This window comes from Corapipo altera, unplaced genomic scaffold (genome assembly GCF_003945725.1).
Source record: "Corapipo altera isolate COAL_440 unplaced genomic scaffold, ASM394572v1 301, whole genome shotgun sequence".
NCBI lineage: Eukaryota > Metazoa > Chordata > Aves > Passeriformes > Pipridae > Corapipo > Corapipo altera.
Window position 1 is genome coordinate 3,184,912 of NW_020884926.1, and position 25,886 is coordinate 3,210,797.

Sequence of the window (25,886 nt, forward strand, 5' to 3'; positions counted from 1 at the left end):
TGTTTCTGCTGTAATTCCAGTTGGGGGATGACAAGAGCATGTAGGTGGTGCAGGTTGTCACCATGATTTTAGGGTTTAAATTGGAAGCAACTCTAATTCTGCTGTGTAACAACACACTGTTCACTTGCATTATACAATGTCTTTAGACCTCAGCAAGGACCAATGTCCCTCATGGCTTGTCCAGTTCTGACAGTTTGATTTGGGAGGAAGGGAAAGAGGTGTTGTGGGAAGGTGCAGGGTATGGTTAGTGACTCTCATGCTCTGCTGTGCTGGAACTGGAACATTCTCAGACTGGCGTGTTGCCCTGGGAGGGTGGGAACCACCAAACTGGACCCTGCACCTTTTAAGTTCCCCACCCAGCCCACTCCCCATTCACAAGATGTTTGATCCCTGAGCTCACTCCTGAATGGGGTCCAGGTAGCTCCTTCGTGCTTCAGCTGCTCATCCTGGAGCCCTGGATCACAGACTCTCTTCCCATATGTTTCCTATTAATCCCAGCCTTGCCTGCAGAGAAGGCTATGGGGATGGAGGGAAGGGGGTTCACAGAGAGGGATGCTGCTATTTTTTTCCGTTGATCCCCTTTTCATTCTGCAGAAATCATGATTCTTTCTGACTATATTTGTCTATATAACCTATATTTGGCTATTTAGGCTACATTTTTACTGAACTGCCAAGGCTGGAATAGCTCTGCTCGCCCACTGCACTTCAATAATGCTGGTTCTTGGAAAAAGACTTTCATGGGCTCCTGGTATTCCCCACAGACCTCTGGAAGCTTCATGTATCCTTCTGAGGGAAAGCTATTGAGGTGTCTCAGCACTGTGCTACAGGTCATCCTTGCCCACAGTGTGAAGCCACCAGTATTTTCTGATGTTTCCAGCAGAACCAGAGCTGGCCTTCCCACGGTCAGTGGTGGTGGCTCTCTGAGTCAGCAGGGATCCAGGTTGTCCACAGGCCAGCTCTGAACAGCCTCCCAGTAATCAAGGGCTCTCAGGGCTCTCAGTCACTCGTTCCCACTGATCACACCTCCTGTTCTTCTAGAGAGAAAAAACAAAAGACTGAATTCTTGGCCTTAGTGGCATCCTCTTACCTCAAGCTCCTGAATTCAGTTCCGTGTTAGTGTGGAAAAAATGTCTTTTTCTGGTTACAATTTTACCCACTTTCCCATCCCCTCGAATGCCCGTGTTGTTCCTGTGCTGCCTGGCTGCTGCTCCCCTGGTGGCTCAGCCTGCAGTGGCAGAATGACCAAGCAGCTGCTCCTTGGTGTCTTGGCCCTGGAGGTGGAACTAAACCTATTTTAGCCTTGACGACATGTTCAGAATCAGAGGCCAAGTCATGTAAGAACCCAAGACTCCATCCAGAACATCCAAGCACAGCTGACTGAGGGGGCACATGTTGTGACAGACAACTGCTGACCTTTGGGCAAGGCAGTCCCTACCCTGGCCTCATCCCTGCTTGATCATTTTGTGCCCACTGTCTTTGTGCTTCAGCTTTCCACATGGAAAACAGGAGGAGTCAATAATTCCTCACTGCAAAATGAGACAGATAGAAGGAATTCAAATTATGCAGGTGCATTTTACAGCCTTTAGGATGCCCATCAAATCACTTGAAACACTCTCAACAAAATCTTGCTGACAGAATAGCCATGTGATCTGCCTCTTCATTGTGTTCTTGGATGCTACATAGTCTTCACTGTGACCTTGGATAGATACTCTTTTGGACACACATCCTTCTCCCAAGGATGCTCCCAAAATCTGAGCAATGACCTCAGCCATTCTTAGGGCAGATGAGTGCTATTGGGATGCTCATCACCACCAGAGACATTTCTTTGATGGTGTTCCTGGCAGGGATGCACTTTGGAAAGAGTATCAGCCTCCCACTGACATGCACTTAAGCAGGCTTCTAGATTCCTTTCACCAGGTGCTTTGGCTGCTCTAAGTTCAAGCCTTCAGTGTTTTCAGGAAAGAAACATAATTCCTCCTGCTCCTACTTGACTGTGTTGCTGGTTTTAATTTGATGCCAGAAAATAGCGGGGTTGCAGGCACCTATCTGCTGTGTTGGACTGTGTTACCAATATTTCACTGATCTGAGAACTTGAGACACATCTGTTACAGGGATGTCAGACCCAGCTCCAGCTGCACCCAGAGGAAAAAGAGTAACTGACTGCAGTGGGAGCTGGACTGGGACCCAAAACAGTGAGTGCAGTGGTGCTGCAATGTCTTTCATCTCCAAGATGCTGGGTGAGATCCAGACTAGGCTGGTAATGGTTGGCAAGCTGCCAGCTGCTAATGATGTGGAACAAGCTGGTGAGTCCTTGCTCCACTTTGTAGGAAGCCACCAGACAAAACAAGTCCCAGGAATAGTCGGCTCAACCCTTTCCTGGTTGGGTTCATTCTGTACTGGCAAGAGAGTAATTTAGGAACTTCTCCTGATGTGGCTCCTGTGGTGTCTGATCTGTGGAGGCCACAATGCTTCTGTGCACATTTATCCTCATGAAATTCCCTAGAAACACTCCACATGCTGTAACAGCAGTGTCTGGAACACAGTGTTTTCCCAGATCTGGCCCACCCTCCCGGTGCTTTGATAGGCCCACAGCATGACCACAAAACCTGTGTTCCTGTGATTCCCCTGCCTGTACCCACATCCCCTGGACCGAATACCTGCACTCTGCAGAGCTCCCTCCTCCAGCTCACAGAGCTGAAGGGCACCCTGTGGCAGAGGAGCAAACACATCATGGTGTGTGGTACCCCCAGAGCTCAAATTCAGTGGATGGCTGAAGCAAGAAAGAGATTGATTCCCCAACAATACCCCACTGGACATGTGAAGCAGTTTGGGGGATTGGACAATCAATGTTTTTCAAGTTTGAGATTACTACCAGAAAATTATGATGGGGAAGGAGAAGCACTCCAGAGCAGCCTGTCTGTACAGCTGTTGAGGTGAACAGGTACGAGCAAACACACCTCCTCATTCCACCTGGAGGAGGAAAATGAAAATCAGGTGATGATGGCCAGGAAGCAGGTAGGAATTTGCTGTCTGGATCAAGCAAGTGAGGTGCCCAAACAGTGCCAATGGCCCAGCAAAAGTCATCAATGCCTGAGCTTTTTAGAACTGATCTCCCCTCAGAGATGTGTTTGGTGAAGAGGAGCAGGAGCCATAAGACAGAGTATCTTCAGTGTCCAGACTGGGTGATAGGCATATATAGGCAAAACTGGAGGCGCAGTCAGAGACTGCACAGGAGCTGGTAAAGATCAAACCTTACACGCCTAATCCCTCACTGCTCCAAGGTGACTCTGCTCCTAACATTGCTCTTGCAGTGCTCTCTGCTGGGGAATGAGAGGTAGAGGCAGGCAGGGCTGCCTCCAGCCTGGAAGGCAGAAAACTCCACAGGCTAAGGAACAATGTGCAAATTTAGCTTATGCATCGCTCCAGTGAGTGTGTCCAGCGTCCTCTGGCCCACCAGGTACAAACCAGGATGTGCCCATGCTCCAGGAATGAGTTTCCAGCAGATGCAGGAGCAGGTGGCACAGATGTCTGGAGCCAGTGGCGTGTTGCTGTTCTGTTGGTGTGACGGTGTTCCCCGGGCAAACAGGCTTCTCGTGCAGCTCGGAGGACATTCAGGCTGCCCAGCCCAGGCACCCAGCTGGAATCCGTGCCACAGACTCCTTAATGAGCTCGGCAAGACAATTAGATTAGTGTCTTTTACTGCTCCCCCTGTGCTGCCGGCCATGGTAGGTAAGGCAAACAGTAAATTCCACTAGGATAGCTGCTCGCCTCGTAAATTAGGGAACCATCCGCTGTTGATCACCTAGGCAAGTCCTGCTAAGCTCGCTTTCGGTGGTGGAAGAGCACTTTTGTCACCTTATGAGATGTAAGTTTTAGATGGAAACACACCTTCCTGTGCTGCTCAGGTGCTCCCACCAGAGGGCGCAGCGAACACACCCACACACAGGTACAGGTGAGAAACCAGGTGGAAAGGAACGGTTTTAACCAAATTATTGGCTAAAAAAATATGGTGTTATGTTATTGTAGAGTCCTCCCCGTTAATTAGCATTCTTTAGGGGAAGTGCTCTACATAAAAAGCCTGTAGCTTTACTTCACTTATCATTGTATAAACTCCCAATAGCTTGGAACTCGTTCCTATACACTCTCAGTGGGGATGAATTGGGGTATGTGGTTTCACACCCTACAGCACACACAGAACTAAGCAGAAAAGTGTTCATAGGTAGACAAAAAGTGTTCATTGGTAGTTTGGACAGTCTTGGACAGATTCTATGATTCTATGATTCTTGCCTGAGGAACCTACTTTAGGTGCTGCACTGTATTAAATTTAACTGAAATCTAGGAACATTTAAATTGCCATGCTGGGCTGTAGATGTGATGACTGAGGAGTCAGCTCTGTCAGTTCTGCTGCCCACAGTCAGACACCTCCTAAACTGCTTCCATGTGAATTAGGAGAGCTCAAGTACCAGACTTCAGTGGCTGCTGCATCTCTGGCAGCACAAAGGGACATAAAGGGAGTGATGATGCTTCTGTAGGAGTTGAGTATTTAAAGATGTCACCCTAGACCTGGTAAATCTCACACAAGGGAGGCAGGGACGTGCTGGGTTGCAGTCTGCCCTTATGGCTATTTTCTACTGCTGCCCATCTCTGCTTCTGTAGGGGCCACAGGCTGCAGAGTGTACATTGCACTGAAGTTATAAACAGTATAAACTTCATCTGTCCTGCCTCAGCCCGGAAATAGAGAATGTGGAAATCAGGCCTTACAGCTTTTACTGTAACATGACCTGCCATTCCAGCCAGTGAACCGACTCCAGGGGCTGTGTTTAAGAGAACACAGCTCTGGACACATCCTTCCCCAGGTCTCAGATCACAGACAGCCCTCCTGGAAACCCTTCCCAGAAATCCAGAGGGTTTTCTGGGAAGCTGTTTGATGAGTGGCTGTCTTGAGCTACGCCTCCCGCACACCCCCTGCTTGGGCTGGCACCCAAGACGTGACCCTGGCTCCCTCCTTGGCCTGGCAGCTGCTCTTGCTCCCACTCAGCCCTTTGCCTGGCATAAAATCCCACTGCCCTGGTACCAATGGGCAGGAGCAGGACATTCTTCACTGTGCACAGTTTAAGGGCAGGGAAAGAGTAAAGGAACAGCAACTGAATAAAACAAACTGATGGAAAGGACATCCAGCCCATGTGCACGTTCCGAAGGTCCCCATATGCTCCAGTTGCTTAAACTGATTTTTCCCTCGACCTTCGTGCCAAGAAGGCACAGCTGCTTCTCTCCTCGACCACCTGCCTTTGTGCCTTTGTAGTCTGTGTGTGCAAATGAGCCTATTTGGCCCAGTTTTCCCTGTGAATCCTTACATATTTGCAGTGTGTGTGTGTGTGCCACTGTGGTGCTGAGCTGGCAGCCTCAGCAAAGAGGCCCTTACAGCCAGGTTGTGTCGATGTTATCACCTGCCACAGATGTGTTGCTCAATGTTTACGCCTACGTGGAAGTTTTTGTCATTGTGATAAGGTCAGAGGGCTTTTTGGCTGGTGAGAGGCACTATAAACAAGGTGGCTGAATCAATACCTTGAGCAAACAAAGGAGATGTGTTGATAGAGTCATCTGTGTTCTGATAACCCACAGTGGTTACCAGCTCCCTTCTGAGTCATCTCCTCTCCAGATTTTATTATTCTTACATTCATTTGTATGATCTAATGGGATTACACTGTAGAGAAAACTGTTCATTTACCATTTTACAAGCCCAGCATCCTTGATATATTAACAACAGCAAATCCATATTGTTGCCTGGATCTTGGGTATCTATTCAACGTCGTTTAAAAAAGTAACTTTATAGAATCTCAATGATCATTTGGGGTCCTCAGCTTCCCAGGAGGTTTGGGGATCAGGTGGCCGGAGCTGTAACTTTGCCTCAGATCCTATTTGCACATAATGCTCTATTCATTCCTTAGTTTTAGCAAACTCCATTTACAAGGGATCCCATCACCCTTGTCCACCAGACTGACTCTGCTTTAGTAAATCATTACCTGTAGAGCACATAGATCACTCACAGGCAGCCATTCTTTATAGCACCTTAGGGTTCATCACCGTCACCTCAAAAAGAAACATAAAGTTCTAAAAGGATCTTTGGAGACTGAGGCCCCTGGACAGGGACACCCAAACAGCACCGACCCCAGTGTGGACCCAGGCATTGCTTCATCTCTTGTTTTTAACCCATAAACCTCCTTGTTCCTCTGTGTAGGCTGAAGTCTAAATGTTGGGAATGTGCACACTCAAAGGTTAAACTCCAGCCCCTGGCAGGTTTAGGATTGGGATGATTGGTTTGTGCCATAAGGCAGGAGTGAAGTTCACGTGTGGATGTGACTTTAAGCTATGAGGCTGTTTGTCAAGGACAATAGGAAACTCATGTACATGGAAAATATGCAGACCTAGAGTATTTTTGTAGATTTCAATGTTTTCCTCAAGATTTTAATGTTATAGCCAGACATTTGTAAAGGTCCTGACTGTGTAGTTAACCCACAGCATATAAATTGATGGCACCTGTCCTACAGAAGAGTGTAAATCATTGCACTGGGCCAAAAGTCTTCCACTGAATTTAGGGGGGTGTAAGTTTTAAAAAGCCCATGTCACGTGTCCCTTAAATACAAACACTTCTAAAGATGATTGTTGAGCCACCCCTCAGGATGTCTTTGGATCAGTGCAGATGTCTGAGGTGTCCCCAGGGCATTCAGAGGACTGGGGGAAAGCTGCAGGCTTTGAGGATGTAAAGATTACTTCTGATTATTTTTGATTGGATTAGTCAAATAACTGAGATGTTTCCCCTGTTCTTAATAATAATGTAGAAACAGAAGAGCTATTTGCATAAGCAAGAGCTTTGGCATTTCTGGAATCCTTGGGGACTGGGGAGGGAGAAGGGCCATTTCCATACTGATGCCACCATTACAAGAGCAAGAGTTTCATCTTTCTGAGTGTCCACACCACTGGTGTGTTTGGCAATCTCTGCTCTCCTTGGGGTGCCTCAAATCAGCTGCCTAACTCACCCACCTTTGCAGTGTGGGAGTCAAAAACAACTCCTGAAAGGCCAATTTATGTGCTGCCACAGCTAATGGGGTTTACAGTGATTTATAGCATTCCTGGCCCTCACACCACAAAGGACTCAGCCTGGGCTTCGTCTCTATAAGACAGGTTACTGCACATCTGTACCTGAGGCAGGTGTGCCCCAAAAAATGTGGGGTACAGCAAATCATAGGATCCTCAAGGCTGGAAGAGACCTTTAAGATCATCAAGCCCAACCATCACCCAGTGCTATCAATGTAACCCCTAAACCACTAAAATCACATCGCCCAGTGCCAGATCCAGGTACCCCCAGGGCTGGTGACTCCACCACCTTCCAATGCGTGGTGACCACCCTATTTTTTTTTTCCTAATACCCAATCCGGATCTCCCCTGTCTCAAAGCCGGAGCTTTAGCTTTCGCTCGAGCACTGCTGCGCTCCGAGAGCGCCGCGGGGACAGCGGCGGCAGGGGCGGTGTGAGTGCCGTCACACAGACACACGGACAGACAGACACACACACACACCCCCACAGGCACACGGACACACAGACACACAGACAAAGACACAGAAACAGAGCCGCTGTCACCCCCGCAGGAATCACCCCCCTGGGCCACCCCGCGCCCCCCGTGTCCCTCCGCCCGCGGTGACGTCACGGCGAGGCGGGAGTGTGAGAGCGATAACGTCACCGAAAGGGGCGGGGCTCTCTGCGGTGACGTCACCGCGCGGCCGGCCCCGCCCCCGCCCGCCGGGAGTCACGTGCGCGCGCGCGGCCCGTTCGCCGCCCGCAGCTCCCGGCGGGGCCCGAGCGCGGCCCGGCGGCACCGCCCGCGCCACCTCCCCTCATCGCCTCCCTTCTTCATCACCTTCCTTCATCGCCGCCATCCCCGCCGCGGCCATGGCGGGCGGCCCGCAGGAGAACACGCTGCTGCACCTCTTCGCCGGCGGGTGAGTGCGGGCCGCGCCGGGAGGGACGCGCCGGCTCCCGCATGAGGGGCGGATGGGGACGCTCTGTCCGCCCCCTTCCCCTCCCGTGCCAGCCGTGAGGGACTCCCCCGGTGCCCGCTGCCGTCTGGAAGGAGCCGGGCCGCCCAGAAATAGCAAATCCATCCCTGGCGCCCCGGGCAGGGAGGGCTCGCGGGGCCGCCCCAGGTCAGGCCGGCAGCGCTGGTCGCTGTGACACTGGCGGTGGGTGAGCTCCAGAGCCGGCGGAGCGCGGGGAGATGGATCGCCGTAAATCCGCCCTCCCGTGCGGGGCCGGGCTGAGCGGTGTGGCCCAAAAAGCGCTGCCCGCACGGGTGGCTGTGTGTCTGTCCGAGGGCCGCGGCGCGGGCTGGGGAACGAAGGTGTTGGCTCAGCCCTTCCATGGTCGCTGTGGAGGCGTTCCACGGAGCCCGAAACTGCCTGAGCCGTGTGATCACGCTGAAAAGCAAGTGCTCCCGAAAGGGAAAAGCAGTGGGAGGAAGGGGACTTCGAGAAGGGCCTGGTACTTGTGTGCCAATGACCTGGCATTCCAGGCCACTTCTTGCTTCCAGGACCTGTAAACGTACTGGTTTTGTTGCGTTAAAGTAACAGCCCTAGCCCACAAACCACCAGCCAAAATCCCTTCCAAAAAGCCCTGTTGGTTGCCTTAGGACAGTTGTTTTAACAGTAATCCCCTAAGAAAATTTTATGCTGTGAACTAATTTTTAATCATCTGTCGTGCAGATTAAGTGCACTTTTGCCCTTGTCAGAAATATTTCATTTTAAGTTTTTAGCAGCTTAAATTATCTAAGTAATAGAATATTCCGTAGTGCTTGTCAGCTGACGGTAGTTGGGAAGCCAACATGAAATCTGTTGTCAGTTTAAATCTGTTTAATAGCAGACTGATTTTTTTTCTGTTGTTAACAGGAGATTTCAGTCTCCTCTGACATGTCCTTGGAGCAATAGGTTCATTTAATATAATATTAAACCCAACAGAGCTCAGTTTTTCAGAGATGCTTCTGCTGGCTCGAATACTTTGTGCTGAGTCCTCTCTTCCCCCACTTGCATCAGAGCAGTACCTGGAACCTGGGGCAGAAGCTGGACCTGGATATACACATGGAACTTCTTTGGGTACCAACAATGCCTATCCAGAGCTCCTGGTGTCCTCATGTAACTCATCAGACTATAAATAAATAGGAATTTTATACTCATTAGTGTTTTAATCTAGTACTGGGTAGTCAGCATCTTCCTCAGTGATTTGTTGTACTCTTCTCCAGGGATCCCAGTAAACACTTTCTGCAGCAGGCCCAGGAAGGCACAAAGTCCAGTCTGGTTTTGAGAGAGCTTACAGGGGGAACCCAGCAGGAAATATCCCCCCTGACCACTCTGGTGGGATAGGATTGATCTGGTTCTGAAGCAGCAATGAAGATGCAGCACAGGGGACAGAGATGCCCTTTTAGGGTAGATGGGCTTTTTAAGGTTTTAATGCTGGACCTTATTGCTGGTTCTGCATTTCTTGTTATTTAAGGGACAAGTGAAAGTGTGCCATCATTTCTGTGGTGAGAAAATGAGACAGCAGATTTAGGATCCTCCAGCACCAGCCAAGGCTGAAGTGTCTGGCCCCACACACCCCCAACCTGCCATGCAGTTTATTTCAGAGCTCTCCCAGTTTCAGGCCCTGAATTCCCATATTCTCTCTGTGTGTGCACATTTATTAATGCTATTATCTGCTTTTCAAGTGAGAAATGCACTTTTTGGGGCTCACTGGATAGAACAAGAAATGGAGCATCAAACTGGTGCCTGAGTGATTAAAATGCCTTTCCCTACATGTAAGAAATGTTGTGGGAAATAGGTGATGTGTTTGGAGGGGTGCTGGGCCAGCCCACTGACAGGCAAGCTGGAAACCCTAATCAAATTAGATAAAAGGCTCTCTGCCATGTCTGCCTTGAACATTTTGCTTTTTAATAGCAGTAGTGGTAGAGAATGTTTGCTCAATAAAGTCTGATTAAAGGAGCTCAGCTGTGATAATATTTTGCTGCATCTATTACATCCCAAAGGAATTTTAGAAAGAATTAGTGAGTTAGTGCTTGAGTAACAGTCTCTGTTGAGATCTTTTCCTCAGTCCTTCATATACCTTTACCTTTGCACTTCATTTCATAGAACCCTGTTACAGTAAGTGGGTTGTACTGTGACATAAAGCTGCTTGCAGAACCAGGACCTTGGATAAAATTACCCATACAGCCAAAGAAAGTGCTGGAAGTTCAGAATACTTTATAAGTCGTGTAAGATGCCAACCTTTGTTCACTTGTAAAGTGTTTTCTGTGGATAAAGCAGCCCATTCACTTGAAATAATTTGAATAGAGACCTTATTGCTACTACCATGGCTTTCTGGGAAGGTGAGGATGGGGAGTGGTGTGAGATTAAAATGTAATACACTGTCTTTATGTGTGCACAAACCAGGCCAGCCTCAGATAATCTCAGTGGCCAGAACAGAAGTGTTTAGTACTTCAGAGCCTGGGAGTGATGAAATGCATTTGAATGTTGCAAAGTGCTCTGCAGTTGTTGAAAGAGATGGTTTCCCATTAACCAGGTTATTCGAGGCAAACGGACTCATTGGCCCCTTAGTTTCTGGTAGTCCCTTTTAAGGCTGCCAGTGGTAACAGCAAACCAAAGGGTCTTGGAGTTCTGATGGGAACATTGCTTTCAGGGCTGGGAAGGTTTTGGAGGCAGCAGGGACAATGATGCCCGAGTTGCACAACAGATATAAGGCTGTTTACAAGCCTGGGTTCCTGTTTCCCTGCTCAGGTCAGGGCAGTTGTTGCTTGTTTTTGTTTAGGAAAAGCTCCATGTTGTCTTTCCAGCTGGAGTAATGCTGTTTACTACAGGGATTTCCTAAGAAATGGTATTGGGAGGCTGCAGTGCCCTTCCTAGAACTGGCAAAGAGCAAAACCTGGGCAGAAACTTTTAATCCCGAGTTCATAGAGGCCCTGTGTGATGTGTGTTCTGGAGCAGTTTGGTGCAGGCTGGGGGGAGTGTTTGAATGGAACCGTGTTTGTGACTTGGCTGTTTTCCATCTTGGAATTGAAGCCTAATTCCACAACTCCCTTGCTCCTGTGGCTCTGAAAAGCAGCCTTAGATACCAGAGCTTGCTTGAGCCACCTGTATAAGAGTTGGAAGCGTTAATGTGGGAAGGTGGGTGACACCCAGCTGCTTTGAATTGAGGGCACAGTGGTTTCTGTCTCCCTGGGCACAGGTGGATTGTCTCAGTCAAAGCTGGAAAGTCATTGAATGACCAATATCTTAAAATTCATTAGGAACAATCTGCGTTGCTGTGATACTCAGTTTTCTGTGGCATCTGAGAATGCAGCAGATTGTTTTCTTTACAGTATTGACAGTGCAGGGCTGAGATCTCCAAGGTAGAACCTGCCTCACTGTTTCTGCTGTGCACATCACGTTAGACCACGTGGCAGGGTTTGGAAAACCAGAAGAACTTCATATACTCCCACTGCAAAATGTGTCAGGCTGGTTACAAGCTGTGATTTCTCTAACCAGGCAGCTCCATCATCATTGCTTGTGATCTTGGTGAAGTCAGGGGTACTCTACTGAAAGATCTTTGTTTTGCAGGCCTCCCTTTAACGTTCAGCACTGTCTTGTTATTTGTATTGAGAATATTGCTCAGTGATTAAATCTAGGACTGATGAAGTAAGTCTTAATTAAGATTCTTGGCATCTCTGTCAATTGTTCTGGTGGGTGCTGAGGGTTTATTTCAAGTGCAAGTCATGGGTACATTGGGGGTGGACTTTGTACAGACAGGAAGCTGGCAGCAAGGGAGAAATGGGAGTTGGATTTTGAGATGTGAATCTTCTGCGTGTTTTTTAAAGCGTTCTCTTTTATGGAAGTAAATTATTTTTCTGCAGCTGTCAATGTAGAATACATTATGTTTCTCCATGTATCACCGTGTTTGACCTGTTGAAAATACTCTGCCATTGTGTTATGTTTCTGGGGAAGTTTCTGTCTTTTCACTAAGGACAGATTCAGGCACTGTTGTGGGATTTTTGCAAGAGGCTGGTGCAGTAAACACTGCTTAACATCTCTGGAACTATTGTTCTGCACTGATGGATTAAAAAAATCCCTGACTCACAGCAGTATGAAGACTTGAGGCTTTGCCTTGATTGCAGCATAAGATTTTCCCAAATCGAGTTTATCTTCCTGCATAGCCCTGAACCTTTTGGGGTCTGTGGCTGTTTATGTAGCTGAGGTTGTTTCTCCCTTCTTCCCAGAGTCAGGCATTTGGAACACCCCAGGAATACAAAGTGTTTCTCTTGTGCACAGTGTGTTGTTTTTCAGGCATGTTCCCAGGGACTGGAGCAACACCAGGGAGGGATGTGTAGAATTCCCATGCAGAGGAAAATAATCTCATCTGAAAAAACTGCCCAATACATCAAAGTCCTAACTTGAACTATCTGCAGTATATTTATATTTGAGACATAGTGTGTGCACCCTGGTGACATTTTGAGAATTGCTCTGTTAGATAATGTTTTTTTTCTTAAATGTCACACTGACAACACAAACTCTGAGCTGTTAAAACTGGTGTTGCAAATATTCACTCATTGTGCTGAGCATCAGAGGATTACATGTGCATTGCCAGAAGTACTTAAACATTAAAGGCTGCATAAATTAACTGGATTATCGGTCTAAAAGGATGAAAGGCAAGGAGTGGAGTAGGAAGGCAGGAAGAGAGCCGATGCAGGAGGGAATATGCCAGAGAGGCTAAAAAACTGTATGGCAAGATGTCACTAGACTGAGCAGCTGGTGGTTCAGAAAATAGCAAATAGAGTTTCAGTGCTCTGAATTTATGAATTGTTACTGACAAAGTATTGTTGTAATGGTGATAAATGTGAAATAAATGAGGACTGAAGACAGGGTACACAATAGTGGAGCATTGGTAGAGGAATGAATTGGGAATTAAGGCAATCAAATTCTCTTCATCAAGTTCCCACAGACTTACAATTGCTCTGAGTAGGCTGATTAGTCAGGTGTTAATTGTATGTACTTGTATCTGTGTTAGAAGTACATCTTAGGGAAGGAATCAGTGAGGACCTGGAAGGGGGATCCTCAAAACACTTTCTGCTCGGAGTTATGTGTGGAACAGGAAAGGTTTTGCTGGAGAAGCCATTCCTGACTGACCTTTTCCCCCTGAGGTCTAATTTCAGAGAAGTGTGAGCAACCTGAGATTTATCTGACAAAACAAGAACGCTGAACTGGAGGCTCTTGTTGACACAGAGACCTCTGCTCTGAGCCCTGGGTCAGTACACAAAATAATCAGCCCTGATAAGGTCTGTGAGCACAGTCATTTCTGAGCCAAATGACACAGTTTCAGCTGCTGTGGACCCAGTTCCATCGATGACTCCTGACTTCAGGCAGCACTCAAAGCATAAGTGCTCCAAAGGGAGAAGGCAAAGTCCATTCTTGTGGTGTCTGTCACTGTGGATGTGTGGCTTGTCCCAAGTTTAGGTTTTTATCCCTTTCAGCAGGGAAGAGGAAGGAGCAAAGACTTAGAGAAGAAACTCATGGAACAGTCCTGTTAAATCATATTGTCAGTCTCTTTGAAAACAGTTTCTTCTGTTGGATGCATTTAACATCTGAAAAGCACAGTTTGGGGTCATTGTCAGACAGAATCTTGCAGAACATGAAAGCTGTGGTGAGCAAGTTGTGTTCCCTGGCCATGAGGTCTGGGGTGTCCTTTTGAACCTTATAAAGACCTTCATTTCTGTGGTTCTATAGCCAGGGTGGTCAGGCTGTTAAAAACTGCAGGGGTTTGGCTAAGGGTGGTTTCTGTTGATGCAAGACACACTGTTTCAACAAGCAGAAATAAACTGTACTGGATAAAGCCTTTATAACCTTCAATTCCAAGACAGTATCTACAGCTGGGATCTTTTTGCCGTTCTTTTATTGCCCTTTTCCTTGTATTTAAAAAAAGTTCTTCTAGTAAAGTAGTTCATGTCTAGAAGGGGCTTTAGGAAATATGCACTAGTACATTCATTAATGTCCTTCTACGGATCTCTGTTCCCAAATTAGTGCAGGTAATGTTCTTTAGCAAGCAGTGGGGCTTTTTATACACAAGAAGAAGGGTGGGATTATTTTTTTAAATTCATCATTTTTTAAAATTCATCTCCCTTTCATGGAAAACTATTTAAATTACAATTTCACATGAACATCAAAGAGAGTTAAGTTGTTGACTCATGGTGTTTTGTAAGGAAAATTGTCACGTGCTTTGACACTTGTGTAAACAAAGAAAATATTTCCTGATCAGTTCAGTTGTAGTAAATGCCCTTAAAAAAACCCCCTGAAGTATTTAGTTAAGTCTAATATTTAGTTAAATCCCGGTGTGTTTGGGTAATAAAATGTAGATTTTATTACCTTTTAGCCAAGCCCAGCATTATGTTTAATTGTGAAGTTTGCCAGAGGGGGCATTCAATTATGACAGAGGAACAGCAGCAGAGAGAGAAATGGGTTTGACCAGTCACTCTCCAGATCACTGATTAAAATGAAAATTAGGACTCATGCACTTTATATTCTTGGCCAAGTGTCCTTTTTATGAGGCTCAGTGTGACAGTATTAAGATGAATATATGCCTATTATAGGATCATGTGTGTATATTTTATTTCTGTTCTGTTATCAGAGTGGGGTGGGCTGTTCCTTAGTAGCCTTTCTGCCCTGTTATTCTGTTTTCCCACCCTCCTTCTCATCCTTGCAGCTTCCTTCCCTCTATACAACCCCCGAAAAAAGTTGACATCCATTCTTTTATTTAAGAGTGCCTAACTTTGTACAGTTTTTATATTTACTCCTCTGTAATCATAAGTACTGAAGTGGTGAAGAATTTTATATTGTTGTGTTTTCAGTCTGTAGTGTCCTAATCCCCAGTGGCTTGTTCTCATCTGCCAACTTCCTGCTTCCCATAAGAAAATCCATCCAAGGGTACATCTGGTTTAGGACAACAACCTCTGAAACATGGATGCCTCTGAAGCTTTTACAGGCAGAATTCCACATCGTGGTAGAACAGGAGACCAGTCCCATGGTCATTCAGGGATTTTGTGTTAGTGCTGGGAATCACCTTTGTGTTTACCAATCTCATCACTACACACCATCATTCTGCCAGTTTCTCCAACTTTCTCCCTTCCCCCAGGACATGGGAACAGTTTTCCCTTACCTCCTGCCAAAATTGCCCTGTTTCCTAATGATTTGTCCACAACATAGAACCAACTGGAGACAAGTCTGCAGGTTTTATTTACATGCTGTGCTGTGATTTGGTTTTCAACCTCTGTCTTCTGTTTAAATTGTATTTTGCAGATGTGGGGGAACAGTTGGTGCCATCTTTACGTGTCCCTTAGAGGTAATAAAGACAAGGCTTCAATCTTCCAAGCTGGCCTTCCGGACTGTCTACTACCCCCAGGTGCAGCTGGGGACCATCAGTGGTGAAGGGATGGTCAGGCCAACATCTGTGTCACCTGGGCTCTTCAGTGTCCTCAAGTGAGTGCTGCTGCTCCTCCTCTCATTCCTTGACTCCACTGATCCGAGTTTTCCCTTCCTCTGTGCAAACACAGAATGCAAATTTTGCTCCAGACTTGCACTGGAAAGATTCGTGTCAGTTGGGCTTCTGCCTTCAGCCACAGAAAGAGAAATGGTTCTTTTAAAAACACAGATGTATTCAGGACTCCTGAGTGCTCCTTTGAACTTCCACAGGAATTTGTTTCCAGTGCTTAGAAACTTTCCAAATTGAATAAGAGCCTGGAGGGTTATTTTTAAATTGTCTCCTCCTTGGTAGTTATGATTTCCTAGGGGTCATTACACAGGACAGACTGTAAGATCTTAATGTACCTTAGCTTGTGGGAACTGTCAGAAAGGACTTTTTTCTCTTTTTCAACACTGAAAAGTGTCATCTTTGTCACTCATTTGGAATAATCGTGTTTGCTGTGTCCTTTGAGCGTTGCACACGTAATCCTTACTAACTGAGGGCAATTCCTGGTAAAGGATTGAAGGACTGCATAAATCATACATACTGTCTTTTTCCTGGAGCTGTTCCTTCCCAATTTTCTTTGAGTAACTTGTAGAGATACTTGTTGCTATTGCTGCCCATTTACCTGTTTGAGGGAGGGAATTTTTAATCCCTCTCGGGAAGCACTCTCTCTTTGCAGCCTAATACAGAAGTGAGAGCCTTTCCTTCACCTCCATGGGCCAGCACTGTAACCAGGTTTGTGATTCCTGCCCTTAGTGCTGCAGGTTTGCCCCTGGTCTGTCCTTGAAGCTGGCACTGTTTTGAACCAGGTGACCTCCAGAACTGTGTGTTCCCATACATTTTAAGACATGCTTGCTGTACTTTTGTATGGGTGATCTAAAACTGAAACTTAAGGCAGTGGGGGAGAACACTTTTGGCAAAAGCACTCCCTAAAATGTGATATCTACTTGGAGGCTTTTACCTTCTTGGCTGTAGCTGACAATGAGCTCTCCTCTGCTATTAGATGTTGTCTTTGCTGATTATTATTATCCATCAATCCTGTCTACACCAGTATTACAGTCTCTGTTAAAAGCCTTCTGAGTGGCTCAGGCTGCAGCACTTGCTGCCCTCGCTGTGCCCTTTCAGCTGTGTGTTCATGAAGAAGAGCAAATGTGAAATTACTTATCTTACAGCTGCTGACAAATTCTACCAGCAACTCTGACATCCCAATCCCTGCCACTGTGTTTAATACCAAAGCACATATGGGTCAGACCTCCTGCAAAAGGATTGAGTTCTTTTGGCTCCCTGGGCACCCCGGGGTGATGCAGAGAGGTCCTGTTGAGATCAGGTGGCAGGAATGCCAAAGAAAACACCGGGTGGCCATGCAAGTTGAATGATTTTATGTAAGGCCAGCAGGCCTGGCAGCCTGCCTGGGGAGAAGCTGCACAGTTATATAACAGTGGAGTGCTAATTCAAATTCTCTGCAGAGCTCTCTGCCTGGGAGTCATTCTGGCACTTGAGTTTCTGTATTGTAAACAGCCTGCTTTCCCCTGCCAAACATTTCTTTGTCTACTCAGAGGTGAGTCTAGAGCAGTTCGTGACTGAATGCGTGAGGTAGTGCCAGTTGCCTTTGATTTGCATTTCCTTTCCCTTGCTGTCTTTTCACCTTGCAGCATTTGACTTTAGGCAGCTGTAACTAAAGGAGGTGAAAACTTTAAGGCAAAAGGTTCTTAATTCATCCTCTGGGCCCATCTTTTTCTGGGGCTGTCTCATTTTTTTAGGGGGAGAGGAAATGGTTTAAAATCGGGTCAACCTTTTAATATATTTATTAAACTTGTTAAATATGGTGACTGTGATCTTGATTTCATTTCACTTCAGGAATTGCTTAGCTGTGTGTATTGCCAGGTTTTCAAGCTGATTACTTTAGAGGATTGAGAAGTAAGAGCAAAATATTTCTGCTGTCATTCCCCTGCAGGCAGCATCTATGAAGAGCAGATAATGCTGTTGATTAACGTAAGAAAATAAAAATGTATGAAGAAAGAAGTGAAGTTCAGTCTCTTGCTTTTACTCTTCTAACCCTTTCTCAGTCTTGACCGTGCATTCATTGCCAAACTGAGTATGACTTGGGCTTCCAGGTTTGGGAAAATTATATGGCTGTGGAAGCAGCCCTTAGAGCCCTACCTGTAAAATTGCTCTGTAAGGGTTAAAGGTGTTAAGTATGAAAGCCCCTTAACTGCTGTAAATAGAAAGAAAACAGGTACCCAGGGAGGCAGGTTAAGCCTGCTGCTGATAGAAGTTCATTCCAGAAGGACAGGCTGTTTTTGTCTAATCCATTTAAGATTCTGATGAGTTAGCCCAGCTGGAATCTGCAGTCGTGACTGTTAAGTGACAAAGAACAAGTAGTTGGTGGATCTGTCTCCTTGGAGACACTCAGCCCTGGAGTTTATACAGAAAGTTCAACTCTGCTGCAGAAAAAAGTGTTTCAGAAGCTCATGTATCTCCTCCTGTCTAATGAGCTTGGGTTTGAAGTCTGTGGGGAACACTCTCAACAGTGCTAATGACCTAGAGAGCAAATTCAGAAAACTGGCAGTTCCAGTGAGTGCAGTGACTACCCATGGAGCCTGGAATTATCTGGATTTTCTTGCATGGTTTTCACATGGGGAGTTCAGTTTGGAGAGCTGCTGTCTCTGTGCACTCACGTAGCTTGTGGTATGGCTGCCACATTTCACCTTTGTGTCATCACTGGGTCATTGTGGAAGGGAAAAGCATTTCTTTTTTCATGTCTCTGTACAGGACTGTACAGGAGGCAAACTCCTGAATTGCTTAGATGCAGAGAATGCCAAAAATATCCTTTCTTCATCAGACTCAACTATCACTGGATTCTCCAGGAAACTTTAAATCAATTCCTGACAGCTTTCAATGAATGGAAATTATAACCTGGTGCCATATGCCACCCATTTGCACTGAATTTTATGGTACAGTGGCTTTTATTCAGTAGTGTATAATTCTACTAATGTTGAAGGATATCATGTAGCTTAAAATCTTTATAGCTTCACAGTAATACTCATTGCTTTTATATAGTTCTTTTGACTCTGCGTGACAGAACAAGAAATGTAACTTTTAACCTAAATACTATCTTTGTTTTTATTTTAAGGTCGATTCTAGAAAAAGAAGGACCAAGGTCACTGTTCCGAGGGCTGGGTCCAAACTTGGTTGGAGTTGCACCATCAAGGTAAATAGTTAAACTATTGCTAAAAGTAACATTTGAGACGCCAACACAAATGTTAACAGTGCATTTGTGATTCAAAATAGTAGGCCATGAAGTTATCCTGTCTGTAAAGTGAGATTTGTAGAGGTACTGCTCAGTGTGCACACCAAGAAACACTGGTAGAAATCTGGTTTTTACACTTGTGTAACACTGTAAGATGCAGAGTAAATACAGCACTTAAATTCCAAGTCATTGCAAGAGCCACTTATGTGCTTGAGAAAGCAAGAGAAAGTAGTGCAGAAAAGTCTGTAGGACTAATAATTGCATTATTGTAATATACTGCTGCTCTTGAATACAGTGCTCAGCAGTGAGTGGGAGCTGGATGCCAGGGGGCAGGGATACCTGTCTGCTCCTTGATTACCTGAATTCTTCTCCAATGAAACACTGCAGCTGAGGGGGAAGGAGTCTCATTGCTGCCACACAACTCCAGAAGGGAGTGTGTGTCCCTCTTTTAACAGCAACAACAAAAGCAGCTACAAATTTGCTTGCATTTGGAAGTCTTAGAGGCACTGAAAGGGCTTCTACGTGTGCCTGTGGCTGTCCCAGTCTTGGCAGGGCTGAAGATCTTTCTGTCTAAGAAATGTTAAAACTCATTGACCACTGGAAAATTGGCAGATGTTTTGTGCCTAAAACTGAACCAGTTAAAAGGGAACCTGAAGAGTGGTGAACTCCCTGCCTGGCCTCTTGTCTAGTAGGTGGGATGTTCCCCTCTGGAAGCAGGGAGTCCTGTTTCTGTACAGGTAACCTTTGCAGCAGCAGGGATCTGAATCCAATCCATGCTTGTCCATGCAACTCACTCATGCTCTCTCTTTTGTGTTCCTTCACATTCATCCATAAGATTACAGTAAGGTACTTCATGGAAATTCTCAAATTGTAGCCACCATTATCCACCTTTTTCTAGCAGTTCCCTAAGCTGAGCTCACTTGATTCAGGCAGCTTCTTACTCAGCCCATTGATTGTTGCAGATCAGCTGAGCTTCCTCCATTCCTGTGCATTTTGTAGGGATTTGAGGTGTATAAAACTTTTATTTCAGTCCAGGCTTAAGTGTTTAAAGCATGAAGTGCTGCTGATGCAGTTAGAGTGCTGCACAAATTTATGGAAAACATGGGCTCCAGGTGGGAAAGTGACAGTCCCAAGTTTACAAAGAGTGTATAGTGCCAGAGCTGGTGTAGGTATCAGGTCTAACTTGCTTTGTCTGCAAGACCATCTTGCCTCTCATAGTAAAACATTTTTACCCTGTAGGTGTCAAGTCAAATAGGGGAAAAAAAAAACCCAAAGCCAAACAAAACCTCCTGTGTCCTTGTAGATGGAAGTGGTCACGTGGAGGCCTCTTTGGAGAGAGGTTTGGTTTTCAGGGGTGGGGAGAAGAACAGAACAGTAATTGTCTCATTTGACATTGTATTACACTGCTTTTCTCTTTTTTTCCCCACAGAGCTGTCTACTTTGGATGCTACTCCAAAGCCAAAGAGCAATTCAACAGCATGTTTGTGCCCAACAGCAACATTGTGCATGTCTGTTCTGCAGGTTCTGCAGGTTTGTGTTTATAATTCACCTTCCCCATGGTCTGCAGCAGCTCCTGTGTCCAGCCCTCAGCAGGGCAGTGCATTGGTGTCTGAGACAGTGGCTCTGAGATGCACCTTAATTCTTTAAAGTATTTATTCCAAGCTGTTGTTGCTACAAGACTCCTTCTGGCCCTCCAAATAGTTCAGAAATTAAAAGAATGGATCATAAGGTGGGGACTGGGCTGTCTGTCTGTGCAGGACCTGTGCTAACACACCAGTCCTGGCTGACACCTCTGGGTGATTGTGGTATATAAACAAGTACAAAGGCCAGTGTGTGGCATGTTCTGAAAATGTACACTTAGTCTGAGGTGGTTCGTGCCAGAAGACAGCAGTTTGCAAGCTCCTAAATTGACTTTGTCTGTGGAGGAACTGTTTTTCTGTTCAACCTTGAAATATTTCTAGATTGCTGTTTACTAATTTGGGATGTTTTTCCAGCTGCAATGCTCTGGTAATGTCTCTGAAGGCATGAAAAAAATTATTAGTGGACACCAGCAAACTTCTGATACTGTTTTAGCCACATTGTTTCAGGATGTTGTATTTTTCCTACCAGGCTGGGGAAAATGGTTTGTTCTTGTAGGAAAAATACTGCAGAAGAGCTCTGCTTGTTCAATCATCAGTCATCAGAGTGGTCACTAAAAATAACCGTTCCCAAACGAAGCCCTTAATTAGGGGTGGGTTCTGTTAATGAGCGGCTCAAGGGCACCACCTACAGCCCTGGGGAACACGAGTCCAGTACAGGAGTCTGTTCCCAGGGGTTTGCTTGGAGCTGGGATTCCAAAACCCAGTCAGTAAGGAAGGGATGTTGTCTGCAGCAGCCTTTAGGAACATGACCTACATATTGAAATAGGTGCAAAAAGGAAGGATCCACTGGTTGATGCCTCCTGAAGTTTGACATGAGATTGTAAAACTGTGAACCTGGGGGGCTTTTGACACCTCTTGCCAGAGCTGGTGACTGGAACTGCATCACTGCACAGGGGAATAAAGGTCATGACAATCCACCAGCCTGGATTCAGCTGTACATTTGGTTTTCTTTTCTTTTCTCCAGCCTTTATCACAAATTCCCTGATGAATCCTATCTGGATGGTGAAAACGAGAATGCAACTGGAACGGAAGTAAGTGACTGACTGAGGGAGATTGGATGCCACTGCATGGCTAAGGGAGCCTCTGGAAAACTGAACTTCCATGTCTTTACTCATGGCTCTTAGTACTTCAATAGAGCTTGCCCAGTTGTTTCCACCTTTTGAGCCACCATATTTCCATATCTGGTCAGACTAAAAGTTCTGGTTCTGTGTGTCCTGTGTCAGTTGAATGCACAGATCCTCTTGAGAAGGATGTGGAAGTTGCCTTGAGAGCTGTTTGGTTCAGTCTCTGGTTTCACTGTAAATCTTTAGTTGAGCACAGCATTATTTTCCTCCCAGATTCCTGCATACAGAATCCTCTGTAATTCAGGGGTCATGTTGAGGATAAATGTAATAAGGACTGAACTGCTTTGATACAGCAGTAACAGAGGCTATGGAAAGGTCACTTGTGCTGAATCCAGGTCATGCAGGTGTGTGTAACTGCAACAGGCCAAGGGTGCTGATGCTCGTGTAAACAGAAAGATGATGAGTTTAAATTGTAAAGAAGCCACATTAGTGTAGTTTCATCAAACACCCTGGAGGCACTAAGAATCTGGTGCAGTGGTTTAATGTTGTTTTGCCTCCTTCAGCATTGTGTTGCTGTTAACCACAGCTCCTGAAGACAGAGAGGGAATTTGACAGCAGCATCTTTTAGCTGAGTGATTCACAGTCACTGATGGATATCGAAGCAATAAGGGACTCTGCTAATAACGTGACTGCTTAGAATGGAAATTCCCTCCTGCAAGGACATGTTAGGTCAAATAAGAAGGATCTTATAAGGCACGACAACTTTATAAATAATTTATAGGACTTAATTCCAGCACTTCACAGAGTGGCACCTTTGAACAGAGTGCTGCCTGAAGGATCATTCCTCATGCAGCAGACCTCTGTCTCTTGGCCTGCTGAAGATGGCTTTAAATGGAATCAGTGGTTTAGCACAAAGCAGTGTCCCTTCAGTGCTTATTGTCTTTTAAAGCATAGGTGTGAACTGTGACAGACTGGATAGAACTGAAAGAATTATTATGAGTATGTATCAGTGAAGTAGTAAAGCCAAGAGTGCACTCTTAGCATGATAGTCCTGCTGTGTGCAGCTTTCCTAGGAGAATGTGGGAGTAACACTTACCAGAGAACCATTTCTGTAGTTATAAAAACTACTGAAAGCCATAAGGGTGAGTGTTTTTTGAATATTAATTCTTTTCTTTACTCATAATATGCTCTGTTCTGTTTATTTTTTAGAGTCAGGGGCTCCAAACCAATGAATGCTTTGCAGTGTGCTAGACATGTGTACCAGACAGAAGGGATCCGTGGCTTTTATAGGGGCCTGACTGCCTCCTATGCAGGGATTTCTGAGACCATTATCTGCTTTGCTATTTATGAAAGTTTGAAAAAGCACTTAAAGGAAGTCCAACCACCCCCTTCTTCTAATGGGACTGAAAGGAGCTCGACGAACTTCTTTGGACTGATGTTTGCTGCTGCTGTTTCCAAGGGCTGTGCCTCTTGTATTGCTTATCCACATGGTATGTCAGCTCTTCCATTTATGAGCACTGTAGAGCAGCTGTTGCCTGTAATCCAAGACAAATGATGGGGTTTAGGGATGAAAATTCCTAGTTCTTTGAATGGCCAAATGCACGTTGTTGTGCATTGGCATTTTCAGTACTGGTCCCACTATTCCTAGGGAGACACATGGTTGGTGCTTGGGACTTGCTGGTTTAAAAACAACCCAAAAAACACCAAAAAGAAATGGCTTGCCTAATGTTTCTGTTTTTACTAGTAGCCTCGTGTAGCTAAGTCCCCACAGCCTTTGGGATTCTGTGCTCAAGTTGTGGGCAAGAAACACTTGTGGGCTGAGCAGTGTTATTCTTTTTGGATAGATGTGAACGGTGCCATGGTTGTATAGAAAGAGCAATATTGATTATGTAGCATCAGTAAAGCATTTAGATCTGTAGTAGCTTCAATGAGCAAACAATTCATTTATTCCACATGAAGAACTCTTTAACTTTTCCTCTTGCCTGAAGGGCGGTGTGTCCAGGATTCCATGGCTGGATGTACTGGCAGCCTGTTGGTACAGGAAGGTTTTCCTGTCCCTGGGGTTTGCATACAAGGCCTTTCCTGGTAGTGGCATGTTTCTTAAAATGAAGGATCATTCCTCATGCAGCAGACCTCTGTCTCTTGGCCTGCTGAAGATGGCTTTAAATGGAATCAGTGGTTTAGCACAAAGCAGTGTCTCTTCAGTGCTTATTGTCTTTTGAAGCATAGGTGTGAACTGTGACAGACTGGATAGAACTCAAGCTGAAAGAATTATTATGAGTATGTATTAGTGAAGTAGCAAAGCCAAGTGTGCACTCTTAGCATGATAGTCCTACTGTGTGCAGCTTTCCTAGGAGAATGTGGGAGTAACACTTAGCAGAGAGCCATCTCTATAGTTATAAAAGCTGTTGAGAGCTGTAAGGGTGGAAGGTTTGCTCTGTTAACGCTGTTTCCCTGCTCTGCAGAGGTCATACGGACACGGCTGCGGGAGGAGGGCACCAAGTACAAGGCTTTCATCCAGACAGCTCGGCTGGTGGCACGGGAGGAAGGTTACCTGGCCTTCTACAGAGGACTCTTTGCCCAGCTCATCCGGCAGATCCCAAACACAGCCATTGTGTTGTCCACCTACGAGTTAATCGTGTATCTCTTAGAAGACCATGCAAAGTAGCAGAGCCAAGACTTCAGTTACAGACTGAAGACCAAATCCTTCACTGAACAAATAGTCCTTTAAGAGACTGGTGCAGGTGGCAGCGCTGGTGGGAGAACTACAAGTCTGTGACCACCTGTGGATATTTCCTTTTGGATTCATGCTTTCTGAAAGGTTTCAAGTCATTAACGTTAATAGTTAATTATAATTTTTTTTTTAACTTGATGATGATTAAAATGCTACTAAATTAAATTACACTATTTAATTTAAGTATATGTTTGTCCTTTTCCTTAAGCACAGCCATATGTGGTCAAGGAATGTACCTCATACTATCAAGTGATCTCTTGGACTGATGTTCATTAAAACTGTATTAAAACAGGAGAACTGGTTTGGACATTTGAAACTCTGTCTTCTTAGCACTGGTGTCATGTTGCTTTTCAGCACTAATGCCCTAAATGCCCAAATAAGTTTGAGAGTAATTCTGGTTTATTCAAGGTGCATCATTCATTGCTGTGTGAACACTCTTGAGTGTTCAAGTAGGACAATCTTGTTTCTTTGTTTTGATGGTTTGAACTATGCACACCAGAATCTCTTAGAAAAATCACTTCCAATATGATTCTGGGAGGCTTTTCATAAAAATGTAACTACAGTTCTGTACCCTTGTGCATTTGGGATACATGGTTATGCTACTGGGTATAAACAGATCTGTCAGGACTTGGCTTTTAGACCTTGTTTTTGCACAGACCTGAGAGCATAAGGACAGTCAGTGATTGTGGCCTGGCTGCCCTGTGGGAATCCCATGAGATGGAGTAACTTGGTCAGGTATCCTTTTACTACAATGAGACTTTATTGAGCTATGTTTGCCTTCTACTTCAATGCCAGGGGTCTAGAGAGCAAAAGAGAGGATAAGCTATGTCCTAAATACTATAAATGCAGTTCTGGATTCTGCTTTACAATATGATACTCAGGAATAAGTCCCTCTTGACTTGATATCCTTGTAGTGCTTCTGATGGGAGTGAGATACTGTGTTATCTCATGGACACATCACTGCAGTTAACACCAAAAAATCCCCAGTCTATGTAAATAGCTCCTTCATGTTATTAGTTGATTTCTTGCTGAAGGGAATAAGGATTCATCAGCTTAGTGCAGCCTTCTGAAGAGTTCTCACATTTCATATAGCTGTGATGTCTGCCTTCCCCTTCACAAACACAGTATCCAAGGGGTATTCTTCAACAGTTCTCGCGATACAATTCTTGCCTTTCACTTAAAAATCAAATATGCTGCATACCTGAGATTAGTTCTTCATAAAAAGTAGAATATGGTTTCAATTTTAGTAATCTTCACCACTTGCAGCAGTACCTTGTAATTCATGTGTGGTATAGGAATTACTATTACTGATAGTGTTTTAGAACTCAAATGTGTAGATTTGTGGTTTGCTTTGGCCATACTATGCTCTTCATTAGTGTCATTTGCCTTGGCAGCTGAGACAAACCCTGCAGCATTTGAGCCCAGCTTCAGCCTTCCCTGGTGACCTGAACAATGAGCTCCTCGTGATCTGAGCAGGAGCTGAGTTCTTGAGCATAAACAAGTGTTTATGGACATCTTTGACTTCAGGGACCGCTCACAGCAGAGATGGTGGTGTGCAGGCTTGGAAGGAGCATGAGAAGCACTGAGAAACAGCCTGGTAGTGAGCAGGGCTGTCTTTGATCAGGTAAAGTTTCCAGGCTGGTGTTTTGCTGCAGAAATAGAATGGGCTGA

At 45.4% G+C, this 25,886-nt stretch overlaps 1 protein-coding gene and 1 long non-coding RNA gene across 2 annotated transcripts in view; one reads left to right on the top strand and one right to left on the bottom strand.

Annotated features, from left to right (window-relative positions):
* LOC113954231 overlaps window positions 1-1,248 on the bottom strand; it is a 2,873-nt gene extending 1,625 nt beyond the window's left edge. The window contains exon 1 of the long non-coding RNA XR_003530147.1: window positions 1,088-1,248. This is a non-coding gene — a long non-coding RNA (uncharacterized LOC113954231). The remainder of the gene's footprint in view (window positions 1-1,087) is intronic.
* A 6,580-nt stretch (window positions 1,249-7,828) lies between these two features.
* Window positions 7,829-24,531, top strand: SLC25A33 (solute carrier family 25 member 33). The gene is made up of 7 exons (XM_027658171.1): window positions 7,829-7,996; window positions 15,362-15,541; window positions 18,661-18,738; window positions 20,207-20,307; window positions 21,382-21,448; window positions 22,691-22,971; window positions 23,947-24,531. Exons 1-7 carry the CDS (start codon window positions 7,947-7,949, stop codon window positions 24,147-24,149), a joined length of 960 nt encoding a protein of 319 aa, XP_027513972.1. The 5' UTR covers window positions 7,829-7,946; the 3' UTR covers window positions 24,150-24,531.
* The last annotated feature ends 1,355 nt before the right edge of the window (window positions 24,532-25,886 follow it).